Raw genomic sequence first — 25,290 nt, forward strand, 5'->3', positions numbered from 1 at the left:
ATTTGCATGGATTTATTTTATTATTTTTTTTTTTTTTACATTTTTTTCCTCATTTATGCTGACCCTATGAACCCAGTCAACACCAAAACTGCCTTCCCCTGGTGGCTGGAGGCTGCATAGACCTGGATCCAGCATTTTATTCAACTTTATTCTTCTTTATCTAGTCTTTAACTCTAACTACTTGTGTGCTTAAGGTCATTGTCTTGCTGCACGACCCATGTTCTCTTAAGGTTTTAAACATAAACTGACCACTTCAGCTCCTTCCACAACATTTCCATTGGATTAAGATTTGGCTATTCCAAAACATTCACTTTATTCTTATTTATTAATTCTTTATCCGAATACTTGTGTGCTTAGAGACATTGTCCTGCTGCATGACCCATGTAATCTTGAGATTCAGCTCACAGTCAGATGTTTTTCTTCAGATTTTGTTTTTCAGATTTCTGGAAGATTCTGGAAGCTTTACATCTTAAATGATGACATTTTTGAGCAGCTTAATGTTTTCTGGCATAAATAATAATAATAATAATAATAATAGGATGTGGCGTCCACTAACATAACTGTGAAAAATGGGGAAAAAACACAGCTAAATTGGTTGGGGTTCAAAGGGTTAAATCCGAATTGAAAGATTCTGTGGAAAAAAAATGCAATTAGAAGTTTTTGGCAAATTGTACCCATAATCCCACAGCACTATCAGTGATAGTGAGCGGATCTGCCTGACCTTTCCGGATCGGGCCGAGCTCAGCGGTTTGATTAGCCGGGTTAAAGACACAGGGACTGGCGGGTCGGGACAGACGCGGGGGGACGGTGGGATACGGGCGGGGGGACGCGGGGGGACGGGCTGACAGGGCCGAGGCCGGGTGCGGGATGTTAATAACGGTGAAGTGGTGTTTAATTAGAGCAGCAGCGTCTCTGCATTAACACCCTCAGCTCTGGCCTGTCTTTGGGCCGGCTCGGCCCGACACCGCTGTCAGCGCCGGTCATTACCGACCCGGCTTTAATGAATTTCCTCCCGCAGCCGTCCTGCAGTACAGCTAATTACTGACAATAACCTATCAGAGCCAGGAGCAGAGTTATATATAAATATGCATGAATCTGCGGCGGAGATGACACCTCTCAGTGTCAGAACCAAGTGTGTAAATGTGTGTGTGTGTGTGTGCGTGTGTGTGTGTGTGAAAGAGAGAGAGAGAGTGCAAAAAAAAGGGAGTGAAAGGGTGAGAGAGAGAGAGAGAGAGAGAGTTAGTTGCTCTCTCACTTTCGGCTGCTTCAGATCAGAGAGAGTGTAAAGAATAAAAAAAATTTGAGAGAAAACCTCTCAACTCTTCTGACACACACACACACACACACACACACACATACACACACACACACACACACACACACATACACACTAATACTCACTTATATTGGTTTTACTAATCTTGTGAGGACTTTCCTTTCATATATAAACAACTATAGCAAATTAATGTATTTACAGATCATTTACTTACTACAATATCTACACATAACTCTAATCCTAAACTTAAGCTTTTAGATTTTTTTATTACATTTTTTGCTGTTTCTAAGACCCAAAAATCTGGTACTGGTACACAATTTTAAGAATTATTAACTTAAATAGATGTTCTGTTAGCCTGGTACACTAAACTATAAGCTGAAAGCGTTCTCTGTCTTATACTGTCTTAATGTTATTCATTCAAGCATTAAAACACACTTTCCAGTGTGTAGTTGTTGTGTAGAAATATCTGAATATTAGACTTGTTTGTGTAGAGTTCGGATGGGAAAATAGCTTTCTGGCAAGAGTTTTCAGAGCTTTGGGTGAAGTGTTTACTTTATCCCTAAGTCTAAAGCCCTATCTGGACGAGATTAGTTTCTCAGGGATGTGATTTTATTCTCGTCCAGAACGATCATGTTCGTGTTTTTCTCAGACGTCCTCTGAGAAAATTACAGGCTGAATTATCTACTGTTTTTCTCTGAACTCCGTGCTCCTCCGGTAATTTTAGTCCCGTCCGGACGCACATCTCTGAGTTTCGTCTCCTCACCTTTAATAAAATAGATATTTGTCCACTGTCGCGCACCGTAATTACACTTTGGGCGCACCACGGTTTCCACGGAGATCATCGTTAAAAACTCAACAGCGAGTGGAAATGGAGGAGCTACTGAACACTGTGATGATGTCATGTGACCGAGAAAAACTAAAGCCTAAAAACTCACTGGTCCTCCTGCTTTTTTCAATTACAGTCCGGATGCAGGAGTTTTATCACTAAAGAGAAGAAGTTTGAGATATTTTACACAGACGTTCCCCTGAGAAAATAATCCCATCTGGATAGGGCTTTAGTGTGTGTAGAGTTTGGATGCAAAAAAAGGATTTTGGCAAGAGTTCTTAGAGCTTATTAAAATTATTAAAAAAGGATCATTTTAAAAATATTAAAATAAAAAACAAATGAGGTAAAAATAATAATTTAAGAGTAGGAATCATAAATTCATAGGTAAAAAAAGGTAATAGAACTAATAAAAAATTCAACTACAGATGGATAAATAAAAACTAAACACATAAAAGAGTAAAATATAAATAAGCAATACTTACAAATAATAAAAGAAAAGAAAGAAACTAAAACAGCTAAAACAAACCAACATTAAAACTAAAAAAACTAAAATCGAGAAAAAATAAAAAAAATGTATTGAGAAGTGTAAATTCTAAAACAACTCAAAAACTATAAAATTATTTTTTTGGTAAAAAAAAAAAAAGCTTTTTACGTTGTGAGAAACACTAAAATGTCCTTAAAAACCAACAAATTATGAGATGTGTATCACTATGCTCATGAGGAAAAATTCTTACATAAACTTTTTACTAAAATGTTGCGTACACTCAGAGTTTCACAAAGCTAGCAAAATGCGCACACACACACACACACACACACACACACACACACTCTATAATTATGAAGAAATATGTGCAGCTTCTGCTCCACGTTAACAAGGAAGCGCAGCTGAACAGCAGTGCAGGAGCAGCAGCTCCCGAATCAAAGCCGCAGAATTTTGCACCCTGAAAACGACAAGCGACGCTTTCCTAAATAAATAATGAGCAGAAACAGTCATTTCGTGGCAATACGATAAAAACAGAGAGCTTAGCCGAGTGGGTGTACACTCAGCCCCGCTGTAGATGACAGCCTTCGTGAGTCCTGAAGCTCCGATCAGCAGCAGGAAGAAGAAGAAGAGGTGCAAACAAGATAACACGCCGTCCCGAGCCCGGCTGCAGAGATACACTAATGAACAGTTGTTTCCCCACATGCAGATCCAGAAGCAGAACCCGGTAATGAAGAGCAGAGCGTAATTAAAGATTTCTGCAGTGAAAACAAATGGTCTGGCCTCCTGCGCGAGAGGCAGACAGGTGTGTGACAGGTGTGCTATTTCTGACATCAGCGAAAGCTGTTCCAGCAGTGTGCATGATAATAGCACCGTCACCGAGACACACAGTGATGATGACATCAGGAAAAGATGCATTTCACTAATAGGTACTGTACTTACTGTACCTTCTAAAAAAAACAACATGCATGCTTACACAACTACAGTGCATATGTATTTACACATTTACGTTTATGTAATTATGTTTGTGTACTTTTTTTCTTAAAGCATCAGTCCTTTAGATCTTTTATTTTGAATTTAAATTAAAAGCAGTAGAATTGCTGAGTAGATATGATACACAATTCAGTTCATTCTTAAAAATGACCAAAATCTAAATGGCATCTGTGTGCTGCTGCAACCATTCCAGAAAAGATAGGATAGGATTTCAGCTTTTGCTTATGAATATTCACACATGCAAACATATCGCCTCTGATTGGCTAACAGTGGGACGAACAACCATTGGAACCGTTTTAAAATAAAGATAAAGACATTTTTACACTAATAACAGTCTTTGCAATGTTATATGTTACTTTACAGCATGTGTAATAATGCCCTGCTAAGTGCAGTTCAGCCCCTGATCTAGTCTTAGAGTCTCTCAGAGTAAAACACCAAATCCACTTTTCTAAACATACACCTACCTATCTCAATTGTACTTGGCTGGTGGTGTTTTTCCTTCATAGACTAATTCTAACCATTTGTTTCTTAGCTCAGAATTACTGGGTAAAGTATATAAACACTGATGTGTTATTCACACAAATAACACAGGAACGAACTGCATGCTGTTCCTAGCACTGTTAGACATTAAACATTGTGTATCTACCTTCATTTAAATATAGTCTAGTAATAGCAGTGTATATTTTTGCGCACTAAGTCTTTAAATGTAAAACACGTGTGAACTCTGACCTGCGATGGTATTGAGGAACATCAGATACTCAAAGTTGGAGATCTCCCGTCTCTGCCAGCGCTGGGTCATGTTGGAGGATTTGAAGAGTTGTCTCGGTGTGGCCAGAGAGATCCGCCTGCCAAAAAAACACATCTTCATTATTTACACACACACACACACACACTGCAAGAACACACACACACACACACTGCAAGAACACACACACACAGCTACAACACACACTGCTGCAACACCAATTTTTGAGAGTTTTGTAGGATACTTGTGGTATTTTGTTCATTGTGACTCTGAGAGTATGAGGCATGCTTTCGTTATATGTGTGTATATTTAGGGTATGTAAATACACCAACTGTACCACAATTATGGCATGATTTAATTGGCTAAAAAGGCAGAAGACGTTTAAATATTTTAATATATCACACATTATTACTCCATTTCTCTGGAAGTTCTTCCTTATAATAACGGTTCTGCTCTCTATCATGTGATCATGTATATGATGTATCTGTGGTGTTCTGCTGGACAGTGTTCCCTATCTGAATGATCTATAGCCAGTTTATAGATCAGCTCTCCAGAGAAGAGATGAGCCAGTGCGGGGTAATCGGGGTCAAATACCACTCAGATAAAATGAGCAGAAAGCAGGGTCTGTGCTGCAGAATTCTGCTTCTGTCTAACGACAGAATTAATAATACTTATCATATTTACAATTACATTAAAGGTATTCAGCAGATGCACTTATTTAGAGTGATTTCAATGGAGTTATCTCAAATATAAACTCTTACTTTCATAAGTTTACAGCTGCACACACCAGCCCGAGTACTTTAATCATTGTTAAATCCAGTAATAATACAAAATAATGACCGTACCTGGCCTGCGGGAGGCCGTAGCTTGTTCCAACACCTACACGAGGCAAGCTGTAGACCACCCTCTTCACCGTGGGCTGATCAGGGAAGTTAAACATCACTGAAGCTGAGAGAGAAAAATTATATTCAATTATCAATTATCTTTTTAGGATTGCACTAGTTTTAGTTCAAACATAAGCTAAGCTAAAATAACCTTAATTTTATAAGGCTCATTAATCGACACAAGTAAGAAGGCCTAAATAGAAGTAAGCAAGGGTGTCGCCATGTTTCCTTTCTAATGGGGAATTTGGGGGAAGAGGCTAAGTAAACAAAACTGTAATTCTTAAAAAAGTTCTTTCAAAGTTAAACAAGCGCTGGATGTGCCAGATTTCTCTGCTGAAAACTTTTAATTTGGGTGAGTAAAGCTCTTCTTTTTATTTACAGTAAGCTTAGATTTAAGCTTAGATAGAAGGGTGAGATCCAGCACTAAGGCTGGGTGCAGCAGCATTAGCATTAGCCGCTAACCCCAGTGCTAGCAGGACGTAAATTCCAAATGCGTTTTCGTCCCACATAGTTTGTTTTAACACAGCAAACAAGCAGACTACAGCCCAATATACTCACCTCTGAATGGCGAAAGAGGAAGCACTGCGGTAAGTGGCTAATGCTAATGCTAATACTGCACCCAGCCTTAGTGCTGGAGAAACTTCACTGAAAACTCACTCTTATAATGCTGTACTTCAGTGGAGTGGCGATTTACTAAAAAAAATTAAAGGATTTTAAGTGTGCCTTATATTGCGAAAAACACGGTATAGATTTTAGCTTTTTAGTACTAAAATTAAAGATACATTTTCAAAGAAGACAACAAGGAAGGAACTTCAGCACGTCTCTTTTAAAATGAGTGTCTACTGACTTACTGAAACTAACATATATTCACTTTTATCTGCTAGTAATTGTGTCTTTGGTGGTGGAACAGTTTCTGGAGAGGGTTTAATTTGTTTCTTTACCTGGTTAAAGTGTATTATATGGATTTTTTTTATTTGAAGTTTTCCCAGCTAATAAAGGATATTCAGTATAGCAGTCCATAAATATGAAGTACTACTGCTGTGGTCCATCATACATCATATGTAAACCTTTTTATGTGATGATTGGATAGAGGTTCTTACTTCTATTGGCCATGAAGACCTCCAGCGCCGTGTTCTGGAGCAGATAACGCCGAGCGAACACGGCTCTGATCTCACTGAACATCCACTTCCCATGAAGCCCTTCAGAGTACGCCAGTATCTGATAAAACAAAGGAAACAGAAAATCAGAAATATTAATGATATTTTATATAGATTCCATTTGAATAACACTATAGTTTTAGTTATTATATAATAAAGAATTACATAGCTACTGTACATGCTGAAGCACATTTATCATACAGTTATTACAAACATTTAGCATATAGTTTACACTCTGTATCACTGAATTGTAGTCACCCATTCAACCTTCACAATATAAAATAATACTAAAATCAATTTTATTTCAAATTTCCATAACAATAAACATCATCTCCTTTTCTTACAAACTTCTTAACTACAAGTCAGAAAGGTTATAGGTATTATAGTGTACACTGGGCTCAATAACCAATAATAGGCCCTATTTTAAGCAATCTATAGGCAAGCTGTCAATCTGTGTGCTACATACAGTCTTTGCTATCATAACAGCGTGAAAAGTACTCTTTTTTTAAGAGTATACATTAGTGACCCAGTCAAATTCTACTGATTGTTTGAAAGAGCTAAGATTCACAAAGATGTTTTTAAAGTGCACACAGTTTTTAAAGTGATGCCACTAAATAACTATTTTTGGTTTTGGTTTTTATTAAAAGGTCGTTCTTATACAGCTCTAATTTAAAAAAAGGACTACTTATTGAACAAAAATGAATTCACTCTTTAATGGTTCTTTATAATTACATCTCTTTCATAAAGTAATTTTTTTATCTGTAATAGATAGTTGTGAGAATGTATATCCTTTAAAATAGTAAAATAGTAAAATAGTAACTATGCATTACATCTATTCTTAAAATCCTCAGAAGTGTTATCTCTATGTTTCCTTCTTATAGATTCTTTATAGGACCATTATTGTATCTCTGTGGCTCCATAAGGGTTAACTCGAGCTCCATTTAAAGCAGCTGGTATTATATACTGTGTTATGAAAACTGATCAGTGCAGCAGGATGACGTCGTGTTGTTTATATACTCGCAGCTGAATTCCGACCCCGAGAGCCAATAGCAGACGATCACCCGGAGCGTCCTGATGTGGGAAATATGTGAACCCTGTCAGAAATGTTGGCCACCGTCCATCAGAGACAGACCTGAGAGACAGTGATGCTCCAGAGCTTTGATTATCAAAACCGAGACGCTTCTATAAAGCAATACCCGGCGAGCCACGCCCCCCCCCCCCCCGCCCCCGCCTCATGACCCCAGGAGACTGTAAATAATCAATACCAACACACACCGGCCCCAGAACACCATCATTACTGCGCCTCTATGGAGGGCCCCCAGGGGCCCCTGAGGACCCGGATCAAGAGCCTTTCACTGACAGGTGAAAATAAGGCCCCCTCAAAACCACCCGCCCCACACACACACACACACACACACACACTCAGCCTGGGCACACAAACAGATTCCAGATTGGGCAGAACTCAGATGAAAGGCTTTTCATGCTGAGATGAAGTGAGACCTGACGGGTTCAACTGTAAGTGAAAGTGAGCTTTAGGTGGAAGGACGAGCATTAGAGAGAGAGACAGAGAGAGAGACAGAGAGAGAGAGAGACCACAGCAGACCTACGGTTGTTGCTTAGCAACAGAGAAACCACCTAACAGCACCTCAGCTACCACTTATTCTAACACACTCACGATACAAATGAATTAGTAACACCAAATTAAACACATAAAAGAGAGAAAGAGAACAGCAGACCTATGGTTGTTGCTTAGCAACAGTAAAACCACCTAACAGCAGAGCAACCACCTGAATACCATAGTTACCACTTATTGTAACATACACATGATACAAATAAATTAGCAACACCAAATTAAACATAAGAGAGAGAGAGAGAAGGATAACATAAAATGTATGGTTGCTGCTTGTTCTACCTGCGCAACCACCTGAGATACTTCAGCAATTACTTAACAATACTGTAGCAATCAGGATACCATAGCTAAAATACAGCAACACCATAGTAACCACCGGAATAACATAGCTACCACTTAGCAACGCCATAGTAACCAGTGCAGTTTTTTTTACCCCATATGAACGAATAGGTTGCAGTTTGTGCACCATTACAGTATCCTTATGACACAAATAAACTAGTAACACCATATTAACCACCTAAAACACATTTGCCACTACTTCAATACGCCATAGCAACCACCTGATATCAGTGCCCAAAAATCAGTGTCTCAGAAAATTTGAATATTATATAATGAGACCAATTGGTACTTTTGGGGCAGTGTGGGCAGTGTGCCAAGTCCTGCTGGAAAATGAAATCTGCATCTCCATAAAAGTTGTTTTCAGCAGAGGGAAGCTGTAAGATATGAAGAGCTGTAAGATTTTGAGGGAAAACAAAACTGCACTGACTTTAGACTTGATAATAAAACACAGTGGATCAACACCAGCAGATGACAGACATGACTCTCCAAATCAGTATATTTCTGTATTTGCTCTCAACTCATTAGCTAATCCAGCAATTAGCAATTAGTGATTAGCAAGGTGTTAGCAACACTTATCTCTTTAGGGTTGGAGCTCCTAAGGTTGGTTTAGTGTGCGACTCTCAACCACTCAGCGCTCGTATACAGTAAATCTACAAAAACATCCTTTAAAGCGTGTGTGTGGAACTCTGTCTCTGTATAAAGTGCGGGGTTGTAAAGTGCTGGTGTGTGTGTGTACAGGGCTTTAGAGGATTGGACAGCGTGTGCCAGCGGGTCCGGACCTGCTCCATTTCTCTCAGGAACGGCACTCAGTGCCAACGCCGACACCGGAGAGTCTCCAGGGCTCAATTAAAACTGGATTACGCCTCAGTTTCCTCCAGCATCTTCCTCCTCTCTCCTCCTCACTGTCTCCGGCAAATATCAACGACCCCCTTCACCACAAACCATTCCCCCGACACCGAGAAAAACACACACACAGCATCACAGAATCACTCTCTACTCACCACCTTTACACACTCTGGCTCATTTAGACAGGCTGTGCTGTGGAGAGGGCGGAGTGGATCAAGTGGATGGAGAGTTATTCAGCTATCTGAATGATTCTGGACTCTGAAAGAGACTGGGTGCATAACTGTGTAGAGGGTTCATAAAAAGACCCATACAAAAATATAATGCACTGAAAATGTATTACAATATAAAGATCTGGAGAAAAAATAAGAGAGCACTTAAAAATGATGAGTTCCTTGGATTTTATCAAATTGAAAATCTCATACGGTCATGAAAAACCAGGAAAAGTCATGGAATTTGAAAATAGCATTAATTTCCAGGCCTGGATACGTTTTGAAAAAAAAAATACCCAAGAAAGTTTTGAAAAAGTCATGGAAATTTGCTCTACAGTTTTTCAATGAAAAAAATCTACTTTGAGCTACAAATCAGATTTACATTATCACATTAGGCCAGCTATAATCAGTTTTTATTATAGTTTTAGTTGTTTTTTTGTTTTAATGTCCATGTCTGCACTGATGTTTTAAAAAGTGTATGGTCATGAAAATTTATTGGGTAAAATGTGTATGAACCCTGCCATCAAACCAAGCTGAACTGCTTGAATTTTTGCACCAGGAGTAAAGCAGCATAAAGTTATCCAAAAGCAGTGTGTAAGACTGGTGGAGGAGAACATGATGCCAAGATGCATGATTAAAAAACTGTGATTAAAAACCAACCAGGGTTATTCCACCAAATATTGATTATTTCTGAACTCTTAAAATTTGTTTTCTTTGCATTATTTGAGGTCTCTAAATGCTCTAAATGAGAATATTTTTATTTGGAATTTGGGAGAAATGTTGTCTGTAGTTTATAGAATAAAACAACAATGTTCATTTTACTCAAACATAAACCTATAAATAGCAAAATCAGAGAAACTGATTCAGAAACTGAAGTGCTCTCTTCATTTTTTTTTTTCATGTTTCCAGTAGGACAATGCAAAACCACATGCTGCACGGTTTACAAAGGAATGGTTGGCCTTACCATAGAGAGGACTAAAGCCCCCCACCTGAATGCAACCGTATCATCAACCAAGTGTTTCAAAAGCAAAAGCAGTAAAGCATTAAGCCTTCCTTTGACTGCTGTTTTAAAGGGTTAAATATATTTCAGTGCTGATTATCGTGTGGATGGTACCGTATACAGTGTGTTTTTATCCCATGTATGCAAATCTGACCCCAGAAAGGGCACAGCAGTATGGCTGCTTTTTGCATAGCAGAATCCATCTGCACCTCCAGCAGTGTGTGTTTGCACCTTCCTGCCTATGACAAAGCACAGGCCAAAGGGTTAGACAACAACAAAAGATCCTGGCAGAAAAAAAAACACAAAAAAACACAAAAAAAATCCCTGAAAACAGCTCACATCAGAAAAAAATGTCACAACACCAGAGGCTGGCACTTCAAAAACCAACACGCCAGGGTCCCTGTAGACTCGGAGGTCACTGACAAAGCACAGCGCTCACCCACATCCCCCTGCTCCTGCTCCTACAGACAGAAAGAAAGGAGGGAGCGAGAGACAGAGAGAGAGCGAGGGAGGGGAAGAGAGAGAGAACGAGAGAGAGAGAGAGAGAGAGAGAGAGAGAGAGAGGGAGAGAGAGAGAGGGAGGCCCAGCTGTAAGGAACAGGGCTTAATGAACCTGTCTGGCTGGGCTGTCCGCTGCCTGTCAGAGGTGTCAGAGCGGTGACGAGTGTCGAGGACAGGAGTGCCCCCGGGTCTCAGACAGGCCTGCCAGCTGGAGGCTTCCGCCCCAATCTAATCACGCTATCCCACAATCCCCGGCAGCTCCAGCAGCTCCAGCAGAACAGGGTCCGGCCCATAAACTTTTATTTTGAAAGCACACCGAATTCAGCACCCCCGCCAGGAAAAGCACCCCCTCTCGGGAGAGGCTGCAGGCAGGGGCGGATTTGGAAGTTTTGGGGCCCAGAGCAATGTTTTTTTCCGGGGGCCCTGATCAATTGGATTCTTTTGTATAGCAAAATGCAATATTGACTCTGACAACCCGGCTGTCTCGGGTACCTCATCCTCATCAGACTTTTTATTTCTTGCTGCTGCGAAAAAATTGGTGAGCTTTGTAAAGCTTTTTGTGCTGGACTTGCTTTTCTTAATTTATTTTCTTTTTTGGGCACCACTGAGATAAGAACGCTTCATGGTTGTGCTGTGCGTTTCATTTTTTTATTTTTATTTTGTCAACCTTTTGGCCAGCAGGGGGCCCAGGGGATTGCGTGGTTTGCGTGGTGGTAAAATCCGCCCCCGGCTGCAGGTGACGTACGGCGTCACATCAATGTCAAAAGTCGGGGGCGCAAAAATACCAGGTGAAAAAAATTAACCAGCGTGTTTTAAGAGCGTGTTTTTAGTGTGTAAATGAACTTCTCGTGAGCACAAATGTGAAACTAGCGAGGGAATGGTGCTTCATTTTTCTCCTCTTGGGTGCTTTTTTTCCTCTCACGCTGTGTGAATTACCTGCAGCAGCAGTTTGTGCTCGACTGAGTGTTTAGTGCTCGAGTTTTGAAAGAGTTTTTTTTTGAGAATTTGGGGGCGGGGTCAAGGTCGCCTCCCTCAATGAACGCTATTGGCTGATATCTCCAGGGTTCGTGACGGACCGCCTACCTCTATGAGCCGGAGGAGGGCGGGGACAGAAGGACGGCAGGAGAGTTAGCTAACTGGCTATGCTATCATGTTAGCATAGCCAGTTAGCTAACTCTCCTGCTGTCCCTCTGTCCCCGCCCTCCTCCGGCTCGTGGATTACTGCCAGACCTGTATAATCAAGAAATCAATTATAGAACCTGTCTGACAACATGAAGCAGATAAAAGATCTTTTTAAAAGAAAGCACTGTGTTAAGAGATGAGAAAACAAATTTATTGATCATCTATCAGTCTGAAACAGGTTACAAATTAGGGTTTGAGAGCTAAGAACACTGATTAACTTTCCCAGCAGTGACAGGGCTATTGAAATTACTCCAAAAGGACATGGACAACTCATCTAGAAGGTTCACAAGTTCACAAATAAACCTAGAACAACATCTAAACAATTTCAGGTCTGACATGCGTCAGTTAAGGTTAAGAAAGGGACTTTAAATTATTATATTATATCTCTTTGACGATGAGTATATTTGGTTTAATATTTGGTTTAATTGGGTTTTTGTCATATTAATGAAGTTCTGATCAGACAATTTAGGTCCTATATTTGCTGAAATTCAACATATTGTTAAAGGTTTATACACACGTACTAGCTGGACTGTATGTGAAGTGATCTGATGTGATTTTTTATTACAGTACTGGATTACCCGTCTGGACCTCAGTATTGGGTCAGTATCTCTGCAGCGCTTGGCTTTGAGGCTCTGGCTGTTTTGGAAATGTTCAGGGGGGATCTCAGCGTGTCACTCAGACGCTCTCGCATGCACACACACTTTTCACTCTCTCTCCTTGGGGAGTAGTCACAATTCTTGGGTGAGACGAAAGTGTGTTCCTCACGTCCTCCACACACTTCTCGCTCTCCCCTCACACTCCCTCACTGAGCTTTAACAGTGGAAGCCTATTAGACAAATCTGTGGACAGCCCAGCGGAGGTGCTGGAGATGGCAGGTTGTCAGTGCAACAGACGACCCCCCTTTATAAATATATCAGTCATGCCGGCTTCGGCCGGCGCTGAATTATATCCCCGTCCCAGTTCAGCACAAATTTGACATGGAGAGGGATTGCGCTCATATCTCGAGGGGGGTGGTGAGAAAAATGGTGTCCGGTTTAAATATGACAGATTCTTCTGATGTATTTACCCCTGTCACAATGCCTTATATAGCCACTAGTCATGAGGGTGGGTGGCGTCCTCTATCAAAATAGAGGAGAAGAAAAAAAAGAGATTTGATTTGGATTGTATCTTCAATATCATTGTAGAATTTAGTTTTTTAGGATTTCAACAGTTAATAGTTTTACTAGTTATTAATAGTTAAACTAGTTTGATGGAACTAGTTTGGTGCCTCTTTAATGCAAAAATTATATTTTGCATCTGTATAATTATATTATACAGCTCTGGAAAAAAATAAGAGTTTGGAAATAAAAATGATGAGTTTCTTTGATTTTACCAAATCGAAAACCTCTGGAATATAATCAAGAGGAAGATGGATGATGACAAACCATCAAACCACCAAACTGAACTGCTGGAATTTTCACACCAGGAGTAAAGCAGCATAAAGTTATCCAAAAGCAGTGTGTAAGACTGGTGGAGGAGAACATGATGCTAAGATGCATGAAAAAAAACTGTGATTAGAAACCAACCAGGGTTATTCCACCAAATATTGATTATTTCTGAACTCTTAAAACTTTATGAATATGAACTTGTTTTCTTTGCATTATTCGAGGTCTGAAAGCTCTGCATCTTTTTTTGTTATTTTACTCAAACATAAACCTATAAATAGCGAAATCAGAGGAACTGATTCAGAAACTGAAGTGCTCTCTTCGTTTGTTCCAGAGCTGTTTATATGAATAAATGAAATAATGTTGAGAATATAAAACCCTGCTATGCACATGTGCGTTCTTGTTCAGTGTCTGAATGAGGAGGAGGTGTTGTAGTACAGCGCAGGGCCGCAGGGATGGAGGGCAGGCGGGGGGTCAGGAGTGCTGGTAGACATGTTGGAGAGCTGTGTTTAAGGAGCTACAGGCGCAGTAAAGCTCGTGACACTTGCTGGTAAAGAGTGTGTTTGTGAACAGGTGCAGTGCAGAGCGTTCATCCTCAGCTGCTGTTGGCCCCTGACTAGAGGACAGGTAGCGGAGGATGACAAGATGTGACTACTCTGCTCCGCTCAGAGCGTGTGTGTGTGTGTGTGTGTGTGTGTGTGTGTGTCCTCGTCTCTGACAACAACATGTCCAGGCTTACACACTGCCTCTGTTTTCTTGTCTAAGCTGCTGCTGTTCAGACCGAAATATCCATTGGAAAAAAGACTCAAATACGCTGTTTAATTACAGTCCATCACTAGAGCTGGTTAACGCTGCTGTTACAGACAGAATAATGCCATATTTCACAGATTTCAGGCTATTTCTAAGCAAAATAAGTAAGATTTACTGAAACTTTACCATGCTAATATTCAGTTTAAAACCATTTTTTGGCTAGGAGCTGGTTTTAGATGGTCCAGAAACTGTTTTTTGATGGTCCATAAGGTCAGAACGCTGGTCATCCAGGTGAAAACTTACACTTTATTGGTGAACTGGATCCCTGGATAACCAGCTCTTGACCAGATCAACTTAGTGTATGATGCATTGATCTCACTGGGCATACTGGTCAAACAGCTTAGCCATGCTTTTCCTGCTGGTACTGTTAATAACTACTTTTGTCTTACTAGTCAACAGTTTGATCATGCTGGTTGTGTAGATTGGGCAGGCTTGTAGACCAGCTAAATCATCAAACTCAACCATAGGGTGGTCAAAATCTTAGATGGTCAACCAATTCATCAAAAACATGTTCTATACTGGTCAAAATGTTGATCATTAAGGTCATGCTTGTAGACTAGCTAAACCATCAAACCACTCAAAACTGGTTATGTTGGTAATTCAGCTTGGTTTTACTAGTTAACCAATTTATCATCCTAGTAATCCAGACTGGTTAAACTGGTTATCCAGCCTGGTCTTGCTGGCCAAACAATTCGCAATGCTGGTAATCAGACCTGGTTTTGCTGGTTATTCAGCTTAGTCATGCTGGTCATACTGGTCAACCAGCACAGTTAAGCTTGATAATACTGATTATTTAGCTTGTTCAGGCTGGTTGTGCTTGTTTACCAACTAAACCATTAAACTCAAAAATATATTCTATACTGGTCAGAATCTAAGCTTGTCTACCAGTCTCTCATGCTGGTCATTAACAAATCCAATACTCATAAAAATCTAAGCAAGTCAACCATCTTAACCAGCTCAACCATCATTACCAGCTTGACCTCACCATGGTCCTCCATTTAGTTTTTTTTAGCAGTGGAAGTAAAACATATTAACAGGTGAGTCGCAGAATTTACCTAAAGACTGAGTTCAGGTCTCGTCATCTAACTTTAAGCAGTAAATGGAAAGATTTCGAGCTCTGCTCTAATCCTGAACCCAAATACTTCTCCACAACTTCTTAATCCTTTTCAGCGAAGCTCCTTTTTAAAATTCCAGACGACAAACAGCTCGAAATCAAAGGGCGCGTTTCCCATCTGATCTCCCCCAGTCCGTGACATCTGCTCTAAGGGCTGAAAATGAGGAAATTTAAAATTCCTTCAGATTCTGCACAGCTGAGTTCATATCTCAGGCTCAATAAAGGCGCGGTGTCTCCGTGAGCAGGTATCACGGGACAGAGGAGGCGGTTTTGCATAATCACTGTCACTATACATTTAGGGTGTGTGAGAGTGTGTGTCGGGGTGACAGGGCTCCGGCGGTGGAGGGAGACGCGGGTGATAAAGGGAACAGCGCCACTCCGAGAACCGTCTACAACGTCCAGCCGGATTCGTCAGCAGCATTTACACAGGAGGATCGTGGGTTACGTGTCTTAAAGACCTGCAGCAATATCATAAATATGTTTAATATATGTTTATATAGTTTTGTTTAATATAAAAAGGAGGTGGTACACTGGGTTCAGCTGATTTTTGGGTTACAGCAGAGTAAAACTGTACCTGACTAAAATATGATCTCATAGGTGATAGGCTGAGTTTTAATTTGCTATGTTTTCAAATACAGAAAAAACGTATATGTAAGATATAGCCCTAAAGCCTTTAATTCCTACTGATTCTATGCAGAAAACCAGGATGAATAAGTGAATAAATAAAAGAAAGGATGACTATATAAATATTTTACCAAAGGTTTATTAGACTGAAAAGTACATAAAAAAAGTTTAAAAGTATGCATAATTAAAGGACTCATATTATGGGAAATAGATCCAGCCCATGCAATATATATATATATAAACCATGACAGACCACAGTTGTCAAACAGCGTTAAAACCTGGACTAGAGTGTAATTCACTTGTTCACATAAACACAGGATTTAGGCCACATTTTTCCAAGCTCTTTGTGTTTTTCATACAGGCAAAATGATTTTAATATATAACTATTTGTGTATCATTTGAGAGAATGTCCTGCACTCCATAAAACCTCAGTATGAGGTTCAGTTTTGATACATAAATGAACACAAATATCATTAATGTAAAATAAAATAACAAAAGAAAAACTGTAAAACATTAAATTCAATAAAAAGTAATGTAGTTCATGTAGAAAACCACACACACACACACACACACACACACACGTGCAAAATAGTTTGAGTGGTGAGAGATGAGTTAAGAGGTAAGGAGCTTTGAGTATCAGGAGCAGCAGAGAGTTCTCCTCTTCTCCTCCTCCGGGGTTCTCTTTCACTGAGCCCACACTAATGGCTGCTGTTCAGGGGCTCAGCTTGATTAAGACGGGTGAAATCTCCCAGCCTGCAGAGCCGCCGACAGCAGCCAGACTCTGAGCGAGCGAGGCTCCCGGTGCCGCATCCCACACTGAGCTGAAGAATAGAAGAGGTGGGTGTTGAGCGAGACGTACGGAGAGGAGTAAACCGAGCACAGCAATTCCAGAGAGACTGGAAAAAACGAGACAAAGGAATCAGCCCGGAGTGTGTGTAGTGTGTGTGTGTGTGTGTGTGTGTGTGTATTTGGGGGAGGGATGGGATTGGGGGTTTGGGCTTGTTAGTGTGCGTGGGTGTGTGTAACCAGGGGAGAAAGGAGGCTGCATGATGAGCAATGAGCGCCTCTCACTTCTGCAATTAATCTTGTCTTTCTTCCTGCGTCTCCCTCGTCCTGCGTCTCCCTCGTCCTGCGTCTCCCTTGTCCTGCATCTCCCTCGTCCTGCGTCTCTCTCGTCCCACGTCTCCCTCGTCCTGCGTCTCTCTCATCCCGCGTCTCCCTCGTCCCACGTCTCCCTCGTCCTGCCCTATCCGTCCACTCCCGCTATCCTACCCTACCATCAGGCTAATACCCCACGCCTCTTTTTTAATTCTGCCCGTCCTGCACGCTCGTCTCTCAGCCGGAGGGAAAGTGCTCCTCCTCCTCACACCGACACCGACTGAGGATTATCCCCAGTGACACCTTAAGGACGCGTCGGACACGTCCCTCCTCAAATCGACGCCATCGTTTTGGCGAGCATGGCAGCGAATTACTCTGATTTATCTGCCGTTCGCTCCGAGCACAACAGGCCTGAGTGAAAGGCTGGTGCAGGGGTTTATCCAGACTTTAGCCTCCAGTGCTTTTAGCGACAGCGTAGCATGCTAATGGGAGGGCTCGGCGTTGAGCATCTAAGAGTGTGTTTGGGGGGAAGCGGATGATTTTACCCTGAGGGGTTTGAGAGCGAGGGGACTAGAAAGAGGCTGAGAGGATGGTAATCTGGATGTTGAGTGCACTAGATAATTTGCACTTGATCCCCTTGTAATTATATAGTTTAAATCTTTTTACCCGGGCTAATCCCGCGCCGCAGCGAGACGTCTTCCGGGGAGCGTGGGCGGAGCCGTCGGGTGCCGCTCGTCAGCGGACATCTTACTCCCGCCGCAGGCGTGCGGAAGTGGGCGGAGAGACGGCTTACTGACATAATTATTTTGACTGCGCTTATTTCAGGACGCCGTGTGTTTTGCATATCGCATCCCACCATGAGGAGGATCAGGAGAAGCAGGATTCAGCCTGGCACAGAGCCGCGGGAGAGGCAGAGCGAGCGGCGCTTTTTAGAAAAGCTTCCAGCTAAACAAAAACTCACTCCCAGCTTTTAATATTAGGCCTACACCATCACCGTGCTACACAGCCTGTGGTTCACAAACTGAAAAAAAATTACTTTTATCCACTGTAGCTTCAGTTAATACACATTTATACTGTATTATTAGATGATTATAATTAAATGATTTAAAACACTACTGTCAATATGTTAATACATTTAAAATGTGACTTTAAAAGGAAATGAAAATGAAAGGATAGAAGCGTAAAGAAGTGACTTGTTTTCCTGGCAACTCTTAGCGGTGTACCTCACAGCAATGCCCCAAAATCAAGTAAATCAAGTTAAAAGCTTTTTTTCTGGACAGTGAAAAAGACCAACAGAAAGTTACTCAAACAAAAGCAAGATAAACTCTTTTTAATATCCACTATAATAGTTACTGTTACACATTGTTGTGTATTATATGTGTCAGGGATGTGAACTAAAATAAAAAGGCTCTATTTAAGGGACAATCCGAAATTGATCAAATTGATCAATGACAGGCAGGGTTAAAACCAAAAAAGACATAAGACTACGAAAATACTAAGGACAGTGACACAGTCCAGTATCATAATACAAAAAAGGTCATACAAAGAATTCAACAAAAAACATGGGAAAGAGAAATGCTGTGTAAAGACAGATTGAACCAATCAAATACTCTGCAGGGTTTGTGTGTAAAGTGTAGGGGTATGTATAGTGAGTGAAACAGGTGAAGTCAATATTCAGGTGATTGTGGTTTAAATCATGTGATGTGAGGGAGTGAATGAGTAATTTCAGTGTGTGGTGCATTCTGAATATAAATATGAATACATATAATATGAATATACAGTATATATGGATGGGAAGCCTTGGATGCTACATATTAATAGCAGTTAAATAAAGACAAATAGTTAGATAAAGACCAATAGTTCTGGATACTGGATCAAGATGCTAAATCATCTGAGCTCATTATAATGATGATTATTGGACCAAGATCTGGGTTTTTATATTGGCTATATTGGGTTTTTTTAAACCTTGTAAATATTTAAATAAAAAATGTACCACAAAATGAACTGCATTGTTTATTGTGCTTCAGGAAATATGATATATTACTGTTTATTTACTTCTTAAATTCTGATCAGACATTACTAAAGCAGGTTTTTGGATTCAGCCGGTGGACCGAAAGAGGAATATAAAGGTGTATGAAACCGGATGATCACTGAGGACCAGAAGGATGAAAAGATGGATGACTGGAGGGTGTGTGTGTGTGTGTGTGTGTGTGTGTGTGTGTGTGTCCCTGCAGGCCATGGGGACCGCGGGCCATCTTGCAGGCCTGCCAGAGCTGACAGACTGTGACAAGCCGCTTGGCGTGCGGCTATTTGACTAATTACACTGGATTACAGCATATTAATGCAAGCTGTTTTCTCCAGGGTCAGAGACCCAGCAGCTCCGGCTTTACACTGCTTCCTGAAGCTCTGCGGCTCGAGGAGGGGGGGGAGAAAAAGAGACGTAAGGTTTCCTTAAAATGAAAATAGAAGCTGCTCTGGTCTTTTCTCTCAGCTGATCAGAGAACGTGTAGATCAAGAGAAGACCTAAAACCTGCTGTCTGCTCCTAAAAAATTATATATATAGAAAATCCTGCAGGACTATTTCTATACACAGCCAGGAGGGTCTCTCTGGTAACAACCTCTCTCTCTCTCTCTCTCCCTCTCTACATATATTTATCTCTCGTTCTGTCTATCCATCTCTGCCTCTCTATTTCTCTATCTCTCTGTTTACCTCTCTTTCTCAATTTCTCTCTCTGTATCTCTCTTTCTTTCTTTCTTTCCTTCTTTCTTTCTCTTTATCTCTCTCGTTTTGTCTCTATCTCTATCCCTCTTGTTTTCTCTCTCCATTGCTCTCTATATGTCTCTCTATCTATCTTTCTATATTTGTCTCTCCCTCGTTCTGTTTCTCTATCTCTGCCTCTCTTTCTCTATCTCTCTCTGTCTCTTTCTCTGTATCTCTCTTTCTTTCTCTGTATCTCTCTCATGTTGTTTCTATCTTTATCTCTGTCATTTTGTCTCTCTCTATCACTCTCTATATGTCTCTTTATCTTTATCTCTCTCTTGTTCTGTCTCTTTCTATCTCTACCTCTCTTTCTCTATCTCTATGTATCTATCTCTGTCTGTATCTCCATTTACCTCTCTCTCTCTCTCTCTCTCTCTCTCTCTCTCTCTCTCTCTCTCTCTCTCTCTCTCTCTCAATTCAATTAAATTCAAAGTAGCTTCATTAGTAAATTACAGTATTGCCAAATCATTAATTAATTAATTGATTAATTGGAAAAGAAATAAGAGCAACAATTGGCCAGTTAACATCAAAGCATACATGAACAGTTCATTAAGGTTAATTAGACATTAATTGCCATTGTAATTGACTGTTTGGATGTGTGTGTAGAGTATATTGATGTTATATTGATCTATATGATTATCTCCGTATTAGAACAGTACAGTACAGTGGTTTTGTTGTATCTCTCTCTCTCTCTCTCTTTATCTCTCTCTCTTTCAATTCAATTCAAAGTAGCTTCATTGGCACGGCCAGAGTAAATTACAGTATTGCCAAACCATTAATGAATTAATTGATTAATTGGAAAAGTAATAAGAGCAACACTTGGACAATTAACATCAAAGCAGAGTTCACTATAGTTAATTAGACATTAATTGCCATTTTAATTGACTGGATGTGTGTAGATTACACTGATCTATATAACTATCTCTGTATTAGAACCTGCTGTACAGTACAGTACAATCTATCTATCTTTCTCTCTCTCTCTCTCTCTCTCTCTCTCTCTCTCGTTCTCGTTCTCCCCTGTGAGAGTGGAAATGGCTGAAATAGGAGCGCTCATAAAGTGCAGGGAGGACGGCGAGTTCAGAGCGTGATTTATTGCTGCAGTGAGTAAACGCTCCCTAAAGCTGGATCAGAGGCGTTTTCTCATTGATTGAGCTATTGTGCTGAAATCAGATCCTGATTAATGAGTGACCGGCGGAGGGGAGAGGGCTCGTTCTGTCAGGGAAATCTTTATTTCTCAGTCTGTTCGGCTGTGAAACACAGGATCTGTAAAACCGCTCGCTGCTACGTGAGATGCGTGAGCGTGAGCTCGGGGAATGTGCCGGCTTGTGATTTCAGATCCAACCATGACAAATGAGCTAAATTTCAGAAAGTGTACTAATAGCCAGAAACGAGCTTCCTGGAAGCAGATAAGCCCCGATAAACCCTGATATACAGTACAAGGTAAAAACGTGGACACACCGTCTCATTCAGTGTTTTTCTTACTTTATTTCTGTATTTAATGTATTTACTACCTTATAGATTGCGGGACACGTATGGATTTCTGTAGTAAAGAGTATAAAAGTGTTTTTCCTCCACATTAATCCCCTGATCTAAACCTGATGATTTGAGGTGATTTAATTGGAATGAACTGGAGCTTCACAGTGTGTAGCTTTATTAAAGTATTCACTATTAATTTTACAATGTTAAAAAGGCGTGAATTGAGTGAGAAGAGGTGTGTCCAAACTTTTGACTGGTACTGTATACAGTACAAGTGCAAGAAAAAGTCAGAGGAATGATCATAAGACTGTGTGAATGTTTTGTTCATTCATTTTTATGAAATATATAAGTATACAATCCCCTACTGTACTGTTTCCCAACTTTTTGCCACGTGCAGCCCACTTAACACACCATGAAATGCTCAAAAATAATTTTAAATGTAATCGAGTACAGATTATGAATCAATGTAGCCTCAAATAGGCTCGAAGGATCTTTAGGATCCTTAATTTTGAATTACTCTGCTTTTAGCCATTTATCCATGATGGGTAAAACTCAGTACAATAGTGCTGCTTTCTATTTGTAGTTGGATGTGAGAATCTCCCAGTTCCATGTATAAAATCTGAACTGTAAAGCTCCACAAGTTGAGTTAACTACCCACAAAAATCAGGAGAGATTCAATAACTTTAAGTTTGATAATCCAAGATTCCAGGATTATTATGCAGTTTAATAGCATTTCTATCTGTTTGTGTCTCATTAAATCCACTGTACACCCAGTACTGTCTTGATTGTCTGTCTGTTTTGATACACAAAATACAGAGTAATGCTTGTTATTAAAAACTGGTATATCTAACAATGCTAAGCTGAGACAATGCCAACAATAATAGCTGATATATATCACTCAGATGCAAAAGCAAAGTCTAGGAACTAGTTTTCTAATACACAACATAGCCTTGTCTATGCACACTATATGTAAGCTCTTCTACAAACCAATTAAAATCAAGTATAGGGAGAGTCAGCCTGACGACAGGGATGTAGAAACCAAACTATGAAACTTTTATAAAACGAACCAGTTTTAATGTACAGAATACAGTATAAGAAACACATAAACCTTGGTTCTGACTTTCATGTGTGTAGATTCAGATTCAGATTCATTTATTAATGACCACACAACAAGTTGATGGAATTTACAAAACAAACAATATATTCAATGAATAGACAACTACAAACAGAAATTTGAGTTAATGACCTGGTTTAGAGAGCGTACAGCAGTAGGGAAGAAACTGTTTTTGAGTCTGACTGGTTTTGTCGATAGGGACCTGTAGCGTCTACCAGAAGGCATGAGTGTGAACAGATGATGTGCAGGATGAGAGGTGTCAATGGTGATTTTTAGTGCTTGTTGTGGGATGCGTTGTGATTGTGAATGTGTCAATGGATGCGAGGGTGTGACCTGTGATTTTTGATGATTTGTTATACGATTGTTTTTTGAATGAGTGTCTAAATTTCTGTACTATTTTTTTTTTCAGACTATTATGGACAAAGTGAGTATACTTTGAATGATGGCGGTTTAAAACTAGGAGAGAATTTTGTGTAGATTTTTCTAATTTTCAATTATCTGAGAAAAAATAGTCTTTTGTTGGCTTTTCAGGAGATTCATACATTTCGTTTGAAGATGCGAAGATCATCGTATTTGTTCTATGAGGCTTTTGAGTTTTTTTTATACACAGAGATCTGTAGAATGAACAGGGAATCATTCAATAATTATATTTTCACAATATATGTATTATAAATAAATGTAAACAGTGTGTGTATATGGATTTCTCAAAGCTCTGGATTCAAAAACTATTCTTTCTCTAAATAAAACTCATAAAAGAGTCTGCTCTAAGTGCTGCGCTGTAAGTAAGCGGTGAAAACAATAATTGTCAGTTTCAATGCATCACTCTTCAGCAATCCAACACTTCTTTATATTTCTAAATAATGTGTTCTCATGGCATCCGCTGCGCTCAGAGTCCATTCATATGCAACCTGCCGGCTAAGTGCGCATTGTGTACGAGCTTCAGCTAACAGTGCCCCAAAATGGCAAATGGACACCCTTACAAAAGCCAAATAGGAGAAATGAGGCATGCTATGAGTGTGTTTAATACACACCGGCCATCGCGATTGTGCTTGGCCAATCGGAGACTCGCAACAAAAGGGGATTCTGAGCTCAGCTCCTCCAGATCTGCTCCCCTGGCCTTAGCGCTGAGAAATAATGGCCTTAAAAGAGGCATTATGGGTATAGAAAGCTGGAGAGGCTTATGCACACTCCTTTACCCAACGTTTAGGCCGCAGGTTCGGAGGGCCGGCGGAGAAAAGGTAGAGCTGCAGAGCGGCCTTATTGTACAGAAGTCACATCACATTAACACTGAGGCCGTCCGCCGGATTCTCCGCACTCTGCTGTGCCTTTCAGAACAGATTAAGCTATGAAAACTCAGGAATTACTAAAGCACCTATTAGGCAATACGCTCAGCCCTTTCTTCTCCCGGCCCTTTGAACAGCTCTGACTGAATACACCAGGGCGTTCCATTGATTTAGAGGGTGTGAGAGGGAGGGGAGGAGAGAGAGAGCGAGAAAGAGAGAGAGGGCGGGAAGATGGAGAGAGAGAGAGAGAGAGAGAGAGAGAGAGAGAAGGAAGAGCATAAGAAAGCAAGAAAACGAGAGCACGTCATATATAGAGGAAGTCAATAGAGCTGTGCGATACAGCAAAACTGGGTATCAGTCCAATACCAAGTAAATACAAAGACAGCAATGCTGATTCCGACACCAAAACCATCTGCTTTTTTTGTAGAGGAGAGCATCATGTATCATAATGTTTTTACGTGAATGCATCATCAATATGCGATTTCAAATGAAAACTTAAATTTTCATGATTATTTAATTATTTTGCAAGTTTTCCTTTAATCAATCACGGCATCAAGCTCGGAGGAAAGCGCAGCGACTCGGTTCTGATACATCAGCTCACAGATGCAGCCTTGTGCTGATCCACATCACCCTAGAAGTGATGAGGGGAAAGAGAGAGCGCCATCTACTGTACTGTACCCTACTGTGCTCTCTCGGGGCTCCGGCAGCTGGAGGTAAGCTGCATGACTGGGATTTGAATCAGTGATCACCTGTTCATAGTGGCAGCACTTTAGACCACTGGACCACTCGTAGCCCAACTCTATATATACTAGTTCCAGGGGTTTTGCTGAATTCTGCCTTCCTATCATATACATTTCTGTTTTTATTAATAAGGGTTAGGGTTAGGTTTAATCTACAGTTACAGTAGATACAGAATCACCACCTGTTGTTCCCATAATACTACATGACACATGACAGATTTAAAAAGGAGTCAGACTTTGGCACAACACTGATTCTATTTCTTCTCCTATTGTTTATTGCATGATGATAATCTGCCTCAACTATGTTCAACTGGTCTTAAAATCTAAACCATTTAAAAAGTATTTTCTCGTTGCAAAAGAAACCAAACCATGGTTTGTCTGTGGTTTGGGGCACCTTCCACCTGTTATCTGTTGGTTCAGAAGAGAAAAATGTGTAAATTGTGTAGAAGTAGAACTTTAATAACTTATATTAGAAGTTATTTTAATTCAATCTTCGCTCTCTTGATCATTTTTCTTAACCTTTTCGAATCACATAATGGTGAAACCTACATTTTGGTTTACAACTGTTTCAATAGACATCACCTTTGATATATTTTAGATTTCTTGGAATATTTACCTATTATACATTTTCTCAAACGAGTGCATTCCCTTAGTATTCATGGCTGTGGTTGTCATAGCTGCTGGATTTCCCCGTCTCAGCGTGATGCCGGGCTGAAAGGAGCTCCACGCTGAAGTTAAAAGCCAGATCAGCTCTCTCTCCAGTGGAGCAGCCTGGTC

General features: G+C 40.4%; 1 protein-coding gene across 5 annotated transcripts in view; it reads right to left on the reverse strand.

Moving 5' to 3' along the window:
- The window catches only part of nbeab (neurobeachin b), a 301,773-nt gene that overhangs the window by 65,240 nt on the left and 211,243 nt on the right, over positions 1-25,290 (reverse strand). For all 5 annotated transcript variants that reach the window (XM_049466932.1, XM_049466931.1, XM_049466934.1 and 2 more), the window contains 3 exons: positions 6,306-6,423; positions 5,167-5,269; positions 4,306-4,421 (listed from right to left, as the gene is read on the reverse strand). In XM_049466932.1, coding sequence (XP_049322889.1) covers positions 4,306-4,421; positions 5,167-5,269; positions 6,306-6,423 — 337 coding nt within the window. The remainder of the gene's footprint in view (positions 1-4,305; positions 4,422-5,166; positions 5,270-6,305; positions 6,424-25,290) is intronic.

The sequence above is a fragment of the Astyanax mexicanus genome, chromosome 18 (genome assembly GCF_023375975.1).
Source record: "Astyanax mexicanus isolate ESR-SI-001 chromosome 18, AstMex3_surface, whole genome shotgun sequence".
NCBI lineage: Eukaryota > Metazoa > Chordata > Actinopteri > Characiformes > Acestrorhamphidae > Astyanax > Astyanax mexicanus.